This window comes from Hippopotamus amphibius, chromosome 2 (genome assembly GCF_030028045.1).
Source record: "Hippopotamus amphibius kiboko isolate mHipAmp2 chromosome 2, mHipAmp2.hap2, whole genome shotgun sequence".
NCBI lineage: Eukaryota > Metazoa > Chordata > Mammalia > Artiodactyla > Hippopotamidae > Hippopotamus > Hippopotamus amphibius.
In genome coordinates, this window is record NC_080187.1 from 95,970,283 (window position 1) to 95,990,299 (window position 20,017).

General features: G+C 36.7%; 1 protein-coding gene across 2 annotated transcripts in view; it reads right to left on the bottom strand.

The window, feature by feature from the left end:
• Positions 1-20,017, bottom strand: part of UHRF2 (ubiquitin like with PHD and ring finger domains 2) — a 73,788-nt gene that overhangs the window by 53,029 nt on the left and 742 nt on the right. For both annotated transcript variants that reach the window (XR_009051216.1, XM_057720481.1), the window contains exons 2-3: positions 14,387-14,620; positions 6,314-6,573 (exon numbers count right to left, since the gene is read on the bottom strand). Coding sequence is in view for 1 of the 2 variants with exons in the window: in XM_057720481.1 (XP_057576464.1) it covers positions 6,314-6,573; positions 14,387-14,620 (494 nt within the window). In the remaining variant the exon portion in view is untranslated. The remainder of the gene's footprint in view (positions 1-6,313; positions 6,574-14,386; positions 14,621-20,017) is intronic.

Here is a 20,017-nt window from a genome sequence, read left to right on the forward strand (position 1 = left end):
ATGAAATATAATATCTTTTAGAAAAAGACAACTAATCCTTCATCTGTACGGAAACAAAATGGAAAAGTCAACAAGCCACAAGCCACCTATATAGGTACTAAAATAAAGATGAACACTCATTCCTCAGGTACTATATATCATGTCCAGCCTTTAATATATCTACTGTATTTAAATTGTCATATCAACCTCTTTCCCTCATATTGGTCTTTAGTAGCAACTGATAAGCCTGGACAAGAGGCAACTGGAGAGTGGTTCTTAAACTTGAGCATACATATGAACTACCCAGAGGACTTATTAAAACCCAGATTGCAGGGCTACCACCAGAGATCGATTCATTACATCTGAAGTATAAGAACTTGGATTTCTAACACGTAATGCTGATGTTCCTGGCTAGGACTATACTTTGAGAACCACTGGTCTAAGGCAGTGGTTCTCAACCATGGCTATACATTAGAATCAGAGGAACTTTTGAGACAACAATGCCCCAAGGTCCCAAAGATCAATCATTAAGTTCTCGGGATAGATCCTAGGCACTGATATTTTTAAAGCTTCCTAGACAACTAATGTGTAGCTAGGGTTGAGAACCACTAGTCTAATTAAGAGGGATCTAAACCAAATCCACTAAGAACAGATGTTTCACTATAACACAAAAGCAGGGTAAGGATTTAAGCCTTTACCTGTTGATAAAGCAGCCAAGTGATAACTAAAAACTAAATTCAGTAGGGTGGCCTCAGTTGCTTACATACCCAGGGTTTAACTCAAAGTTGTATGAGTGCTGTCTGCTTCAAAACCCAGGCCAAGGCTAAAGCAAGTCTTTAGGTCATACAAAATGGTTGACTTCTGAAGTCATGTAGGTTACTACCAATTACACGTACCATGTTTCGGCAGAGTGGCAATACTGCATATTGGTTAACCCTTAAGCTCTGAAGTCAGACAATTTAACAGATGTGACCCTTGGCAAACTATGTAAGTAAGCCTTGGTCTCTTCATATAAGAGTTAATGTAACTAACATCATAGTTACTTTAAAGATTACATGAGTGTTCATGTAACAAATTAGCTCAGAGTCTGGCATATAACAGTTAATGTAATTAATAGCTGTAAACTATGCTATAGACATATTAACTTACTAGCGACACTAAGGAAATGCCTGCCCCTTTCCAAGCCTACTTCCCTATCAGTCAAGATCATGGCTCTTCATCACAGTGGCTTCAGGATCTCCGCTATCACAAGACTGCAGCCACAGCTTCGTGAATTTAGATGTTCAGGACCCTTAAAAATTTTTAAACCTTAAATAACTACAGAGTAACTAACGGGAATAAACACCACTTTTAGAAAGCTATGGAAGTATACAGTACAAGCTTACTATGAAATTAAAGGAAAATTTGATGCACTTTTAAAAAAAATGGACCATTTAAGCACTCTATGGGTTTATAATTGCCTATATTACCTTGACATTTGCTTACTTCTGAATCTCCTCCCCTTTCATTTTCTACCCAAAATACCACTAAGAACAAAAGCTTCAATGAAGCATAGTCATTCTCCAACAAACACACTTCAGTGGTGTGATCATTTTGTGATGTATAGAAATATTGAATCACTATGTTGTAATACCTGTAGCTAACATAATGTTGCAGGTTAATTATACCTCCCATACTATAGGATGGCTCTAATCAAAAAGAGGTAAGTTTTGATGAGGATGTGGAGAAACTGGAACCCTGACACACAACTCATGGGAATGTAAAGTGGTGCAGCCACTTTGGAAACAAGTCTGGCAGTTCTTCCCAAGGTTAAAACGTAACTGCCATACAACCCAGTAATCCCACTGCCACATACATACCAAAAATTAAAACACCTATACAAAAAACAGTACATAAAGGTTCACAGCAGCCAAAAACAGAAAACACCAGGGTCCATAAATTGATAAATGGATAAATACACTGTGGTAACATGGAGTAGTATTTGGCAATAAAGGAATAAGGTACTGATACAAGCTCCAACATGGATGAACCTTGAAACATTATGCTAAGTGAAAAAAGCCCATCACAAAAGACCACATATTATAGGATTCTATTTACATGCAATGTCCAGAATAGGCAAATCCAGATTCAGAAGACTCCTGATGGCAATGCTGAGAGGGGTTGAGGGAAGGGGGGGTAGGGGTGGGGGCTGGGGAACAGCGAGTGACTACTGCTAATGGGTATGGGGGTTTTTGGAAGATGAAAATGTTCTAAATTAGGTTGTGGTGATTGTTGCACAATCCTGTTAATATACTAAAAAACACTGAATTTTACACTCTACTTGAATTATATCTTAATAAAGCTGCTTTTAAGAAGTTACAACTTTACAGAAGATTTCAGAATCCTTTGGAATCTAAATCTCTGAAGTCTAGTTTAACATTTGTACTGACAACTCTTCCTCCCAAAATACTTACTGGGTTGGTTTAATTCTAAAAATACAAAGCCCTTGCTAAGACAAGGGTGATGATAAATAAGTGGTATAAAATAGCAATCATGAAAAAAACAAAAAAAAACTACAAATATGTCCTTTGTAGCAGGCACTTTGATGTTAACTCCAAAAGTTTTGCTTTATATTATTTGTAGGAAGCAGCTCTCAATTCATTCTATGTTCATCAAGGAATATATAGAAAAGGGACCCTAACAGTAAAATTCTTAAACCTTAAAACATTTCAAATAAATCTCTTAACATAGCCTGCTTTTTATGAACTTAGAATATTTATATCTACAATTCTGAGAGGAATAAGATGAAACAAATGATTTCATTTAGATTCTAGAACAATGTCAACTACTAGATTTGGCTTTTGGAGTGTTGTTTTGTGGAATCTGTCTACCTAATAAGTAACATTATAAATCTGTACTATCTATCACTTCTGATAGATTAAAAATTGTTCTTAAGTCTGCTCTGACTGGAGTGGGGATTGGGATTGAAGACAGAGAGAGTAGTATACCTATTTATCTTGTTTTGTGTCAGCAATCCTTTTAATGAAATTCATTTCAAACACTGAGAATTCATTTGGTCTGGTTAATATATTAGGACCTGTAGGTCACTATAAAAGTAACTTTCAAACAGTGCCATTTTAAACTGACAAACACTGCATATCCCAAAAGAATTCCTCAGATAGGTTCCTTGGTCCCATATTCAATACCTCTCTGTGTTGGTGAAATGAAAAGTTGTTCAAAATGTACTGCTGCGCTCAAAGTTTGGAGATAAAATTGAAAGTAACCTGCTTATTTATCTATGAGAAAAATGAAGTTAATTCATTGAGAAAATGACAGTACTAAATCAGAATCATAAACAGAATGGGATGGCAGCCTATATGTACTTGAAGTCTATTTATTAAGTTTAAGTACAAAGGGACTTCCTTGGTGGCGCAGTGGTTAAGAATCTGCCTGCCAATGCAGGGGACCCAGGTTTGAGCCCTGGTCTGGGAAGATTCCACATGCCACGGAGCAACTAAGCCCAGGCGCCACAACTACTGAGCCTGCACTCAAGAGCCCGTGAGCCTATAAGTCCGTGCTCCACAAGAGACGCCACCAAAATGAGAAGCCTGTGCACTGCAATGGAGTAGCCCCTGCTCACCACAACTAGAGGAAGCCTGCACGTAGCAACAAAGACCCAACGCAGCCAATAAATAAATAAATAAGTAAATAAATTTTTAAAAAAAAGGTTAAGTACAAAAAAAATTTGTCTGACAGATACTGTTTTGGAAGTAAAACTTAAAGTTAAGAGTGATTGAATTAGATGATCTCTGACTTTAGTATTTCCCTTTGCAATGTAACATCTCTAGTAATTCCCTAAGGTTGAAGATAGCCAACGCTTGTTTTTGTCTACTTCTCAGGGCAGACCATTCTCTGTCTTTAGAGATCTGACTGGTAGGAAGTTTATGTTAACCTGAAAACTACTTTCTATGTTGTGTAGAACTTCCTCCCAGAACTTTTAAAATATGAAAGCTATCTCGATCCCAATCTTTTCTAGCTAAACACTTAGTTCTTTCAGCTATTCTTCATGAAGGTTTCACATTTTACATTTTGAGTTCTACTCTAAAGATGTAAAACATTCCAAGTAGAGAATAACCAGCCCAGTACAACAGTAGCACCACCAGTCTTGCTCTAGATATCTTACTTCTAATCAAACATCCTACAGTGCAACTATTTGATAGCTACATTCTATCTACTAAGTTGGAGCTTACTATTCAATAAGAATCTGTTTATTACCACTGCTAAGCCATATTCTCCACAAACTGTCTTCAATGTATCCTTCATCCAAGAAAGGACTTAAATTATTGAAATTAACAAGAACTTGACTATAATTTTTAACTTTTCTGATAGCCATGAAGAACGAAACTTTAAAAGGATTTGTTATCACATCCATATGGGGTCATGATTCTAAGTGCTTACACCAGCCTTTTATCTGGGACTCTTATCCAGCAACTTATCTATTTACTTCATACTTTATTTTGTATAGTCCTTTTCTCTTTTTGAAGATGTGAATGACATTTACTAAGCTTCTGGTATCTTATTTCTCAAAGTTCAGCTACCATATCTTTAAGTTGCTAGCACTGAAACAATTTCATCATGTAAAATTATTTGGGACAGATAATTTTAGTCTTCTGGTGCATGTTGGGTTTAGACTCCCTTTTATTAACATTCATTCTAATCAAGACAAATTTCTCCGTTAAAAAATAGCCAAATAAATGCTAAAGTATTGTGATTTATGCTCTAACACTGTACCAAACTCAGGCCTATGTCTCGTAAAGTCTTATTCCAAAACCAACTAAGAGCCCCTAAAACTGTAAAAATTTAATAAGCTTTAGTTCACTTAGTGTTTAAAGCTTCCTACCCTATTTCTACCCTGTGCCATTCTATACAATTTTCTTTTCCAAATAATAACTCCTTTATTGGCCAGAATCAGGTCCCAAGTAGCAGGTTTCTGAGCTACTTTTTTTTTTCTCCAAGACATATAATAAAAACTCAAAGCAAATCAAGAACTCTACTTGTTGTCAGCAGATACAGAAATAGCTGAATTCCCCTACTAATATGGGATCTTGCCTCTTTGCCATGACATTCATAAACCCAGAGACTGGTTACTATTAACGCACCAACTCCAATCCCTTTTTATTCCAGCCTCGATTTACCAATATTGCCAGTCCTGGCCAATTTCCGATCTTAATACTCATTCTAGTTGTTGGTTCTATTGTCACCCACTATGGTAAAAAAAACAGTATGATTGCTCATCTGAAACAAGCCATTTTGGCAAGTTAGTCACAATCTTAAGAAATATCAGAAAAGATGAAACGGATCTACTTTTGATCCCTATTCCACATATCCTGGAAATCTGAGTTGACATCAAAGTCTTCTATACCATTTTTGCTAAGAAAAATCACAACCATTTTAGGATCTTCAGCTCACACCTGATAAAAGATTTGGTTGCATATTTGCTATACATATTAAGATGTCACTTGAAGAGTAAGTTCATTGAGTGTTAAATATTTCCCCATAGTAACTTTTATACTAGGATTTTGAAAACAGGTAAGGAAAATGGTAACTCAGTGTTAGTCTAGGCTCTCAAAGCAAGTTCTTAATACTGTTTTCACACAAACATTTAAAAACATTTTGTTGGGAGAGGGGGATTGGGAAGCAACTGCTGGGCATATGGTTTTTTGGGAGACAATAAAAATGTTCTAAGATTAGTTTGTGATAAGGCACAATCTGTGAATGTATTAAAGACAGTGAATTGTACACTTTAAATGTATAAATTTTATGTGAATTATCTCAATAGTAGCTTTTAGAAAATATTTCATCCTCATTATAAAGGCTATTACAGGGACTACCCTGGCAGTCCAATGGTTGAGACTCTGCGCTTCCACTGCAGGGGGCATGGGTTCCATCCCTGGTCTGGGACCTAGGATCCCACATGCCCCATGGTGCAGCCTAAATAAATAAATAAAGGCTACTATGTTGCACGTTATTATATACTTTCTAAAATATTATTAAAATACATAGCAAAAACACTAATATAATAGAAGACCAGACAAAGAGAAACCCTTACATATTGAATTAAGTCAGGTATTAGGATAATAAAAACAACAAACCACTTAGGAGCCCGATGCTAAATGTTAAGGAGCTATTATACTACAACCACTGAACAAATAGAAACAAAAACAAATGGTACTAGAGCGAACATGACCCCTAGATTTCTTCAGAAAGACTATTATTTGAAAACAATCTTGAAATGGAAGATTCTGCTTCTACAAACAAAAACATGAATGAAGTCCTCAATAGCATGAGCACTTACTCATCATACTCGATATGATAAATAACGTCTCCATCAGCAGCAACAGAATCTGAATTAGATGTAGAGGGTACATTGTCCAATTTATTTGTGTTCTCTTTGGAATTATGATTTACATTTCCATTAGTCCTTTTACAAGAACTGCCATTCTTCAGTGGAGTTTTGCCACGTGAGTGTCCATCAGAAGCTCTAGTAACACTATGTATACGTGCTTCAAACCAAGCACCAAGGGCGACATCTCTGGCATCCACCAATTCATTTACCTAAAAAAAGTTTAAAATTAGTTAATGAAGCATAATTTCATCTGTTGCTTCAAAAAAATATAACTCAAGTTATTCTGAGGGTTATCATAGTTAATATTTGCAGATATTCATGTTTAATTTCAAAGATTAGAAGAAAGCTGTTTTTTAGATTATACTGTCAAATGTTATTTACTAATATGAAAATTAACTTTTCTCCCAATATTTTTCAATGAAATAGGTCTTTTAACTATTCCTTACCCATATATATATATATATATATATATATATATATATATATATATATATATTAGACTTTTAAAATATAATTCTTGTGTACCCAAGAGTCATTCTGGCATGTCATACATTCAGAATGTCACTAACAAAAAGCCAGAACTTTAAAGTATTATGACTGATATTAATTTGTTTCATTAATTTCTTCAGAATCCTACAGATAACTTACAGTCAGTCCAACCAGAAAGCAGTATTAAACACAAAATAATTCAAACAAGGGACTTATATACATGTACAAAGGGAAGAATCTAGTGAACCTACCTATACAAAACGGGGTTAAGTTTCACCAACAGTAACTCACTAGCAAATGCATTATTTAGCACCTCAAAGATGAAAGAAAATATAAAGAGAACAGAGCTATAAAGATGCAAAGTGGATGATCCAGAACTAAACCATATAAGCTAACAAAAGGAAAACAGGGCATTAGAAAACAGGTATACCAGAGATATTTAGAGTTACTTAAGGAAGCTGGTAAAAAAAAAAAAAAAATCCTGTCCTAAAAAAGCTGACAGAATTGATCTAAAGGTCAAAGCCCTTTCAGGAGCAATAACCAAGAGACATCCCTTCAATTTTCTTTTTAAAGTCTTTAAAAAGAAAAAAATGACATTACTAAAACAACATCATCACCTTATCAAGCTAGCTCTTCTGAGGGTCTAAGACCACTTAAGGTGTCCAACAGAATTCTAGCAGATGGTATCACAGGGGTACGGGTGGGAGTGAGTATGTACTCAAAGTTAATAACCATATACCAGATGTTATGTAAGGCTCCTTTAATTAGGCTTGTCTAACTAACAACCTTAAGAATTAATAAATTGTATTTTACAGGATAAGGAAACAAAGGCTCTGACAAGTTAACGTGCTCCAAATGAAAGTTAATAAAATGTAAAACTAGGATTTGAAGACACCTTTATCTTAAAGCTTATGTTCTTGCAACTATACATTACAATAAGGCTATAGCTACCACAGTTATTCTTCTGATGGATCTCAGCAAAGTTAACTGAAAACTTTCTGGAAAGAACTGACCATCCTTGATGCCATTAAGGACATCTGTGACTCATGGGAAGAGGTCAAAATATCAACATTAATAGGATTTAGAATAAGTTGATTCCAGCCCTCATGGATGACTTTGAGGGGTTCAGGACTTCAGTGGAGGAAGTAACTGCAGAAGTGATGGCAACAGCAAGAGAATTAGAAGTGGATCCTGAAGATGTGCGTGAACTGCTGTGATCTCATGGTAAAACTTGAATGGATACAGAGTTGCTTCTTATGGATGAGCAAAGAAAGTGATTTCCTGAGATGGAATCTATTCCTGGTGAAGATGCTGTGAAGACTGTTGAAATGGCAAAGGATTTAGAATACCATATAAACTTAGTTGATAAAGCAGCAGTGGGGTTTGAGAGGACTAACTCCTGTACTGAAAAAAGTTCTACTGTGGGTAAAATGCTATCCAACAGCCTTGCACGCTACAGAAAACTTGTTTGTGAAAAGAAGAGTTAATCAATGTGGCAAACTTCACTGCTGTCTTATTCAGGAAACTGCCATAGCCATCCCAACCTTCAGCAACCACCACCCTGATCAGCCAGCAGCCATCAACATGGAAGCAAGACCCTCCAGCAGCAAAAAGATCATGACTTGCTAAAGGCTTAGATGATGGTTATTTTTCAGTAATAAAGCATTTTAAAATTAAGGTATGTATATTTTAAAAAAAATTATGCTATTGTACACTTAAAAGACTATAGTATACTATTTTTCATATGCACTGGAAAACCAAAAACTTGTGACTCGCTTTATTGCAATATTCTCTTTTTTGAGGTCGTTTGGAACCAAACCAGTACTATCTCCGAGACATGCCCATAGCCACATTTAGAGAAGTCATTCACATCCAAGTATTTGCTAAAAACCCAAACAAACAAAAAAACCCAAGTATGGGAGGCAAGGAAAAATCATTAAAAAATAAAATAGTACCAACAGCAAATACTTGAGAATTTACCATAGCACTTTGTATGTTCTGTGGAAAACACACAAGCTCTGCAGATAAACTTAGGTTTAAGCCCTTGCTTATCACTTACTAGATGTAACCTTGAATGACTTACTTAACCTGTCCCAGCCTCAGCTTCTTTTATAAAGTAACATACTTTGCAATGTATTGATTTTAGGTGACAAATCTGTATGATGTGCCAACCTAGCAAGCACATAGTAGGAACAAATGAAAACAACTCTGCTTCCACTAAGTATCAATATATGTTCAATGTTAAGACTCCTTAAACCACTAGTATATTCTTACTATCATACCATGCTTAGTAAATACATTAGCCGTTTAATATTATATACATTACCTCCTTTAAAAAATTACAATACAAAGTCATTTTTATTTTCCAATTAGGTTCAGAAGTGACATACACTTGCCCTCAGGAGATACACAGCTAGAAGCAGGAGCTAAGTTGATCAAGATTTCTCTAAATCAACACGATTCTCTCATTATACCATGTTTCTTCAGAGTTACAAACCAAAACACAACATGGTTCCATTTACATAAAGTTCAGAAAGGAAAATCAGCGATGCATACATAGGTTTAAAGGTTATTAAGAAGAGTAATAAAACGATAAAGTTAATAAAAAGCAAAGAAATGACTACCATGTAAGTTTGGGTAGTAGTCACAACCAGGGAGGAGGGAATTTAGTCAAGAGGGGGCACATGAGAAGTTCCTGGGGTACTGCTATTCTATTTCTTAATTTGAGTGGTATTTATGGACACTGACTTCACAATACCTTAAGTTCTACTCTTATCTGTATTGTCTACATTTTATGATCAAAAAGGTTAACTAAAACAGTATTGCACTGCAGACAAAAGACAGGAAATACTAAGAAATCCATAATTTTTACTTAGTAATTGATGATTTTCCTCTTTCCTTTATTTGCTACAATGAACATAGGCATGTTTAACATGTAAAGTTTAACACTGCCACACACTTTGCTAAAAGCTTACTACCATCATGCTAAACAGTTATTTAAGCCAGAATGAGTCATTTCAACAGTAAGATCTGACGTGAGTCATACAAAGCTTCCACATCTAAAAACCAGAATTAAAACCAATTTAGGCATCAGAAGGTCACCTGGTTTCAGAAAATAATTTCCTAGAGTCAGTGTGATTCAACGTGTTGTACAATGGGAATGGAGGGACCCAGCTACTCTGTAGAATCTTCCACAGGCTCTCCACACGTGATAGTGATATCTAGTTTCTTACAACATACAAAAAGATATCTGAAACTGACCAAATATTGCTCACTTATCAAATAGGGCAAAATAAGACTGATACTGGATAACAACTTCAGATTAAAATCTCATCTTAAAGTTTAAATGCTTACCTATGTCTGTTTTGAGTACGCTAATTTGAAAATCCACTTTTTATGCCTTATCATGAGGTCCAAAAATATTCTTAGGCAAAAGGAAGGGAAAGCCCCCAAATTTGTTTGCTCATCAATAAAGAAAAATTTTTATAAAGCATAAATTACACAGGCAAGAGTTCATGAAAAGAAAATGATTCAAACATAATTTAATGAAATTTTGATATACTTAGTATTCAGAGACTTGCTCTAAGGAAAACAGACAGAATTCAAAGCAAACTCAAAATAAATCAAGAGTAGCAGCCTCTGAGCATTTTCAGGCTAGCCCCAAAGAATATCTAATATAATTCCATGAAGGCAGGGGGCAATATCATCTGTTTACCCTCATTTCTAGTACTTAGTACAGATATATACTAAATATCTAAATATTCGCTGAATGGATTATCCAGAAATAAGCCCTTTTATCTGAAAAAGTCACTAGTCACAATTTCAAGTGACTATGGCAATTAACGAGCTTCATCCAAAAAAGCAAGTAAATTTGTGTTAGCCTCTTCAACTAACGATGAAGGTTAAATGTAGCTCTGACTAAACATATTAGTTTACAAATAACAGCCTTTTGAGAATTTAACTGCCAGGTTCCAAGTGTATTTCTAAATGAGGAAAGGGAGACAGTGCACTTACTTGCCAAATTTGTCCAACTTAGAAAGCGGCTGAATTGAAATTTGAAACCAAGTCTGATGACAAAGCTCAAGTCCTTAACATCTATGCTATATATTAATATGAAATCTAACAGATTTTAAAAAACAAAACCAAGTACTAGAAATAGTTGACAGCCAAAGTGCTAACACTGAAAATAAAAAGGAAAGATCTGCTCAGAGAAGTAGTTTCTCATGATGCTCTTCTGAATTAGATTGGGGGAGGGGATACAACCAGGTACTGAGAAGTATGCGAAACAGAGAATTTAAACTGACCATAACTGCTTACCCTTGATTAATCTCAGATCCCAAAACAAATGAAGTGAAAAGTAGCAGCTTCTAAATTGCTGCCCTTAAAGTTAAAATGTAATAATGTAAGCTTAATATAGACACAAATGGTTACATAAATATTTACAGATACATGGATGTACAGGAGTTATTATACATATATACACGTATTTCCTTCCTGTCAGCTGAGGGCCCTGAAAACAAGGAAACCCCAGGAGCAAGGAGCACCTAGAGCCCAGATCTTAGTTTCCAATACCATTCTCCAATAAGGGAGCCAAGGCTCCTCAGAGAGATGGTTGATTGCAGGACTGGGGGCAGGAAATATACAAGATGAGCCTGGAGCACCTTCTAGTGCCAGAAAGACAGCACTTTAAAAAAAATCAAAGAAACCTAAAATAATGGGGGTATATGGAAGGGACACAGGAGAAAAAATATCCATACAGATGTAAATAAATGACCAAAAAAATGAGAAGACAAGTCTCCCACATAAAAGAATTTCCAATAATTTTTGTAGATAATCTGACTATATGCAGTGTGAACTGCATATAGTGACTTCATCTCAAAGAATACAGTATGTAAAGGGGGATGGGGGAGAGTAACTTGACAGTGAAGAAATGTGACACAAAGCGACATCTTGGCCAGGTGATTAGCGTTCACATCAACAGTGGTAAGTTACTACTGATGTAAAACCTAAGTCATAATTTTAGCAATAGAATGTCGACAGTACAGTGCCCTAGATATGCGAAGAAAGTAGCACTTCACCTCTGTGATTTTCCTCCCAAAGTATGTAAATCCAGTCTAATGATGAAAACAAATCCCAACATGGCATTTTACAAAGTACTTGACCAATACTCCTCAAAACTGTCAAGATCATCAAAAATCAAGTCTGAGAAACTGCCACAGTCAAGAGCTTAAGGAGATGTGACAACTATTTAGTATAACACTAATGTAAATGTAATGTGGTATCCTAGATGGGACTCTGAAACATAAACGACATTAGGTATAAGCTAAGGAGATATGGTTCATTAATTATAACAAATGTGCCACACCAACGTAAGATGTTAATAACAGGGCAAACTGGGTGTGGGATATACAGAAACTCTGTAGTATCTTCCCAATTATGCTGCAAATCTAAAACTGTTCTAAACTAATAAGTTTATTTTTAAAATAATGTGGAAAAATAAAGTAGAAAGTATTGGTAACTGAAAGAGGGATGAAATCAATGAGTGACTACACAGTTTGGCAAGTGGGCTTTCAATATTAACAATTCAGTCTGAACTGTGAGCACTACATAAGGCACTTATTTATTTAAGTTTTGTGCATATCATGTGAGTTTATCCCCAGACTTCTGTTTTGTTACTATACTTTTTTTCTTTTACTAAATGATCATAGTAAGGAAAGCTATTGGTATTTAAACAGCCACTTTTTTGATGGCTCATAATGCTCTTATGTATTTTCTCAGCTTTCCAGGTATTCCTAAGTAATGACTGCCTTCTCCAGTATTTACGACACTTTGTTTTCTGCTTATCTGTATTATCAACCACTTCTAGAAAGATGTTAAACAATAGCATTAACCGGCTTCATTGTCTGGCTCCTGTCTTTAACGGGAATGTTTGTGGCTTTTCCCCACCATTAAGCATGATGCTGGGTGTGGTTTAAAAATACTCATCTATTCCATCTGTTCCTCTTACCAAGGATTTTTTCAAACACCAGAAATGAATTCAAATGTTTAGATGCAGAAAACAGATAATTTGTTTTCTTTGGTTTATTAATATGATGAATTAAAATATTTCCTAACAATGAACGATCCCACTTTCTGACAAACCACACTTAGTCGAGGTATGTTCTTCTAATACAGTTATACTTTTATTTTCAAAACATAACTTAGGTTTTACATCAATATGTAGTGATACTAGTGTGCTTTTTATTATAAGTACTGGTGTTACATTAAATTTATAGAACAAATGAAAGCTTTCATTTTTTTAAATTTGTGGGTCAACTTAGATTTCCTAATTATTATTTTTTATGGGTTTAAAGCAATTTAGTGCAGCCAAGCCAGGCCCTTTGATACAGCTCTTTGCCAGTTTTATTTCCATTTTTATGGATCTGTTTGCATTTTTCCACGGTTCTCTATTTGCATTTTCTTAAGTAATTCATGTTGTCTACCAATCTTTAATTTTTAGCCTTGGAAAAGCTCTGAAAAATTAAGTTTGGGTCCTAGTTTATCCCAACTAGTAAGAATTAAGAAAAAATATAAGGATTTTTTGAAAAAGATGGAGCAAAACTGTCAATTATCCCTACAAAATTTGCTAGACTAGAATTTGAAGAAGTTGCTAGATAACAAAGGTCAATAAGTAAATCAATTGCATTTCTACATAGCAAACAAATTGCAATTTTAGAAGGCAACCATTTATAACAGCATCAAAAACAAAGCTACTAGAAATAAACCAAATATATGTAAAGAGAGAAGTAATTGAGAAAGATGTGAAAGATCTAAATTAATGGAGATACCTATCATTCCATGAATGAAGGACTCAACATTGTAAAGATGTCAACTCCCCAAGCTGATCTACAGATATAATATGCATGGAAATTCCACCAGCACTTTAATTTCTAAGTAAAAATTCCTGAAGAAATTCTTAAACGTGTATACTAGGATACACACTGCTGGTTCAAAACAGCACTGTTTATAATGCTAAAGCTGGAAACAGCCCACATATCTATTAATCATTGATTAGGTAAATGTATTGTGGCATGTTATTACAATGGAATAACATAACAGTGAAAAATAAAACATAGCTACATGTGAAAAAGTAAAAATTCAAATATAGGCAAAACAAAATGCTTAGAGATACATACATGAGTAGTAACACTAAAGAAAAATGCAATGATCATAAAGTCAGGACAAGTAGTTTACCTCTTAGGGAGAGAGGGAGATGTGTTCTGGTAGGGGCACACAGGAGGCTTTAAAAAGGAGCTACTTAACCTTGGTGGAATTAAACAGGCATTTCCTTCATTATTCTCTGAGCCATACATATACATTATACATTTGTCTATATATCTTTCACTATTTTTTCAGATTACTTTTAAAAGTTAAAATATTAACAGCCCAGTCTTTACTTTCAAATGGCAATCAATGCTTACTTATTCACAACATCCTGAAGAGAACATATCTATATTCTCACAATTAACAAGAAGTCTGAGGAAGACAACATACCTTGTATAGTCCAATGCCAGGATCAATAAGAAAATCATGAGTTGATGTAGATGACTGACTGGAAGGTCCCACCCTTGGGATTTTCTTTACTTTAGGTGGACTATTAGAACAGGGTTTGGCCTGTACATCAGTCTGTTTAGATGTGCTAGGAAGGTCAGGGTCTGGGCGAACTAGCAGCTGAATTATATCATTCAGTCCAACATCATAGTCAAATAAAGTATATCCATTTTCCAACTAGAAAAAAAAAGGACAGAAAAAGATTAAAATGCTTCTCTCAAAACTCAATCTTTCTACATCCTTAGTTGCCCAAATGTCCTAGCCAAATTATTAAAATAAAATTCATAGTACTGCAATTTAGTAATCTTGAAGCCATTCCTATGTCCTCTAATGTCATCATCTTCTCAGGACCTCAATAAATTCTTAGGAATCATTCTACATCAACAATAGGGAAAACTGATAGCCACTGAAACCAAAAATGTATCATTGCTGCTGTGACCTCATCACCTAGGCAGAAAAACTCAACTTCGAGAGGGTTTGTGTATTTTAATGAACCCACTAAAAGAAAAAAAATGAATTTTAAAAGTGAATTGTTTTATGACCTTGTGTTCATAAAGAGGTTTAACCATTTTATCTTTCTGAAGCAGTAATTTTTTAAAAAATCAAGCAGAAAAAAAATTCAAGCAGGAATAATTACAATTCTTGCTCATGCTATTCTAACTTGCTCAAAGTTCTCTGTAGGGGTGATCAAGTCGTTTTATGAAAAGTATTCCAGGATGACTAGTGAATAAGTTTATCTTGCAATTTAAGCATATTTTGGCAAGGTCTCCATAAAGGACTGAATTGTGTCTAAGATCCCCACCTCCCACCCAAATACCTTGAAGTCCTAATCCCAAGTAACTGAGCATGTGACCTTATTTACTGGGAAACAGAATCTTTACAGAGGTAATCAAGTTAGAATTAGATAAGAGTGGGCCCTAATCCATTGTGATTGGTGTCCTTATAAAAAGTTGAAATTTGGACAGACACATGGGAGAAAACAGCCACACGAATGGAGTGATACATTTACAAGCCAAGAACACCAAGGATTGCTAGCAAACATCAAGAAGCTAAAGGAAGCAAGGAAGGATTCTCAGAGCCAGGGATATCATGGCCTTGCTGACACACTGATTTCCGGCTTACAGCTTCCAGAACTGCTAGACAATAAATTTGTTGTCTGAACTCACCCAGAGTTTGGTACTTTGTTACAGAAGTCCTAGGAAACTAAGTCTCTGTTTTGTTTCTTTTTAAAATTCAGTGGGCCATTTCTCTAAACTCCTTTAAGTTCATAATTACCATTTCCCCAGAAACCTCACCAAGTTAATCACTAGTCATTTCCCCCCTCTTTGTATGTAATACCTGTTACCATTCACAGCTCTAACACAATAAGGCCATATGTGAGAAGTCAACCAAAGAGAAAAGAATGAAAATCTGTCCTTGAATAACAAACTTAATATACTAGATAAGTAACTTTAATTCAAGTGGTCCAAGAACACACTTAGCACAATCCTGCACACTACAGGTGCTCACAACTGTTAAATAGAACAAGGGATTGAGAAATTCAAATTTCCCGGGGGGGGGGGAATTAAATGAGATATTATTTCACAGATTAGTTAACATGCTTATTTCAAATAAATCTAAGGAGTCTCCCAAGTCAGTAAGCAGATAAGCCCTTATAGGGCTAGGATGTTACCATGGCTTATCTGATTAAAAAAATAAGAACTCCTAATCCTGAACTCCTGGGAAAACCTCAAGGAGCAAAAGAACTACACATTCACACCTTCATTTTGACTTTCTCCAATAGCGCCCCCTTCCCCCCACACCCAAGTAAGAATACACTAATTCTCTAACAATTGAAAAAGCATAACTTTGATTAAACATACAGCTGTTGCACATTATGACAACTACAAAAAATGTAATGTTCAAAGTAGGAAAAAACAATACAGAACATGCAAATTAACTGGCAGGGCACTACCCAAAATGAAGACAGCTGTTAAGGTAGTGAAATAACTGGAAATCCAAAGTATTTCTATAAATTATTTTCCCTTGAAATTTTGGGTGCAAGAGAGAGGGACCTTCGGGGCATTCTTATACGTAACCCTCTGACTAGTTTCTACACAGTGATCAGAGTCAATATGAACTGCTTCAAGCAAGACTTGGTTTGAAAGGAAAAGTAGTATCTGAAGTCAGTGAAACACTAACTAAGCATATCAAGGTATGAAGCCCTGTAATAGAGTTTAGGCCCACAATAACAAGTAACCACTTTTCCTCAATTACTCATGCTTGCAAGGATAGCCACTTTTACTCAGATTACACAGTCCTTCCTAATTCATAGGTACCATCCCAGTTTTCCTGAAACAGTGATCATTATCCATTGCATAGCAAGTTCCACAGAGTTAGGCTATTGTGAAGAGTTGTGAAGACTGCTGGAATGATTTATTTTAAAAGTACTGAAAATTCCCTGGTGGTTGAGTGGTTAGGATGCTGCACTTTTACTGCTGAGGGTCCAGGTTCAATCCTTGTCGGGGGAACTAAGATCCTGCAAGCCCCGTGGCCAAAATAAGTATTCTCCTAAGTTTAACCAAAGTATAGATTGAAAATTACCTGCACTTAAATTATGCTGAGTAGCGAAGAAAAGGATTGGGTGATTTGGAAATTACAAACACCTATGAGTTTCAGGTGTTTAACTATAGTCCATCAATGTCTCATAGCAGCAAATGTTTGAGAACTGCCATCCTAGAAGATGAGGCTGCAGAATTTATATTAGAGACAGGAATGGCCCTAGAATTTTTCCCCCTGAATTGAGTTGAAGGAAGAAATTCCAGGTAACAGTAAGAATTGCAACAGTGATGCAAGGGAAAACTAGGAAGCAAACACCAAATGCCAGTGGCTGAGAAGTCATTCCCAAGGGGTTACTGATAAGGGATGCAGGTGGAGGGCACTACTAACTTTCATCTATCTTTCGAGGCATATACACTATAACACACACACTTTGTGTTCCTTTAAGTGGTCACTTTGTACTCTGTGTGAAAACTGAGTCCAGGGGCAAAAGGAAACTACTCAGTTTTTCTTCAGTTCTGGTTCATGCCCCACATCTACAATCTACTCTAAGAGTCCCTGCAGTGGTACAAGGGAAGGAAAGGGAAGAGGGAAGAGAATCCTTTTGAAGCAGGAAATGCTCTGGTTTCTCAAAAAGATTTAGAGATCTACCAATATAACTCTTCCTTAAAAAAACCCCAACCCCCAGGGTACAAACTCAACTTCCCAGAGAAGGATATCCAAATGAGGTTACCCTATTTTAACCGGAACTTACAGCCCTGAATTGCTGCGTTCTCTCCATTTTGACTCTCAAAAGTAGAGAGAACCACATAATTACAGTGCTTCTTAAGCCTCATTTGCATACAGACCACCTGGGGACCTTGTTAAAATACAGATTCTACTTCAGTAGGTCTGGCATGAGATTCCCAGGTGAAGCCAATGCTGCTGGTCCTGCTGAACCTGGCACCACACTTTGAATAGTAAGAAACTAGCATGAGGCTGACTACCCTTCAACATTCGTTTTCAAACTCTGGTGCTCATCAGAGTCTCCCGTGGGGTCTTGTTAATTTCAAATTCAACCACTTGCAATTCTGGGGTGAGCTGAGCATCTATAATAAATATCCATAGGTGATTCTGATGTTTACCAACGATTAAAAGCAGCAGACCTAACATACAAAGGTGGGGGGGAGACCACTTACATCATGGACACCGTAAATGTGTTTGTATTTATGACATTTCTCACTATGTGGCAGTAAGGCATCTTGAGGAAGGGGTGGCCTTTTTCTAATAAGCACAAAGGCATTTTACAGGATTAGGGTAGCCCCGTGACACCAATCCAATAGTAGGAGGCACTATCCTGTCCAAGGACTAGACTCCAAAGACGAAAGGAGAATAGAGATATTAATCACTGCCATGGCTACTTTCAGCTCATAAGGAAGTAAACACAGCTGGAGCAATGTCTTCCTTCTGTCTCCAACTAAGTACAGTACCCTAAGTACACCATTCCTAATTCCTGTTGGTTTATCCCTATAGTGAAATCAAAGTACGGAGTTCTCAACTGTCCTGGGCTGGAGAGTGTTATCCTCAATAGTTTTTCCCTGAACCTGGAATAGCCTCCTGGTTTCCTGAAAATGTATTCTGTTGCCTTGAATTTATCCCAATCCCTACCTTTTCCTAAAGACAGCCAGGTGCACATTTTCTTTGTATCATATTTGATAATTAGACTGTAAGGGGTGTTGCCTAGGAATACATTTTCAGGCTTCATTTCTATCTCTGGTGAAGTCACCAAAGTATCCCAGGAATTCATGTACTATTGTGCCTAGCTAGAAAATAAAATTCAATAGACCTGATTATATGCTTTTCACTTTTGACCAAAAGATAAAAAGGTATCAGCCACAGCAATACATAGCGTTTAATACACATACATTTATTTCTAAAGCAAAGTTTACAACTTAATTGAACAGCTGTTTTTACAAGTCAAACACTATAAGATCACTATAAAACTGACTACTAACACATATCAAAGATGCTATCGCTTAAATTAAAACCCCTAGCTCTTTGTTTCTCAGAGTGTAATCTTGTTACTCTGAAATTTCTGGGCAGTTTTCAAAAAGTAAGCCTGTGAAGAGAAGAAAAATATTCCTTTCAAACCCTCTGGCTGTAGGATAACAGCTACTTCTACCAAATCAAAGAGAGCTACACTTATTTCAAACCACAGGATTGGAGCCAAACTATGATCTATCAACAGGAGGATGCCAACTTCTTTAGTGGATTAACTTTTTTTGTTTTGTTTTGTTTTTTTAAAAAGAAAAAGACAGTAAGAATAGGATGGGTTTGGGTTTCTAGGTACAGACCATGTGAACAGGAAAAATCTTCAACGGGCCAGACCAAGGCCATACCGTTCAACCACCAGCGACGCCTACAGATACCCCCACCGCCAAAACACACTTTCAGCCTTCAAGTATGTACCGCTGGCTATGCTTCAATTGCTGTGTTAAAAGCTTGAGTGAGGAGTCCATTAGAAGGTGACAAGTGAGAGCAAAACAAGTCTTTTATACTGCTTTTCACTCTGCGAACAACCCCCCTGGCCAACACTGGGCAGTTTAAACCTGGTCCAGGGTTACATCAACTGCGTCTTCAGCCCAGGTCTCTAATCTGCCCCACGACAGATTCGATTTTACGAAGGGGGGTGGGGGGGGGGCGCAGAAGTTCTGGAAACCCTTCGAATCTTCAGTGTATACAAATCCCTTCCACAGTGAAAAGGCAGACTTGGGGTCTTGTGCCCCAGACGTAGCAATACGTAAGTTTCCCCTATTTGGGAGCCTGGAGCGCGGTCGAAGTACGGAAGCGACACGAGCCGTTAGCCGGGTCAGCGCGGCCGGGAGCCGGAGCCTCCGGCCCTCCCCACCCGCACTTCGGCATGGCCGCCAGAGCCCGCGGCCCTCCCGCACTCCAGGGACCCCCGAACCCCACCGAGCGCGGGAAGCGAGGGAACCCAGGCGCTCCGGCGAGCCGTGCCTGCGGCTGCTGACCCGCCTGGTAAGGGCAGTGAGGTCT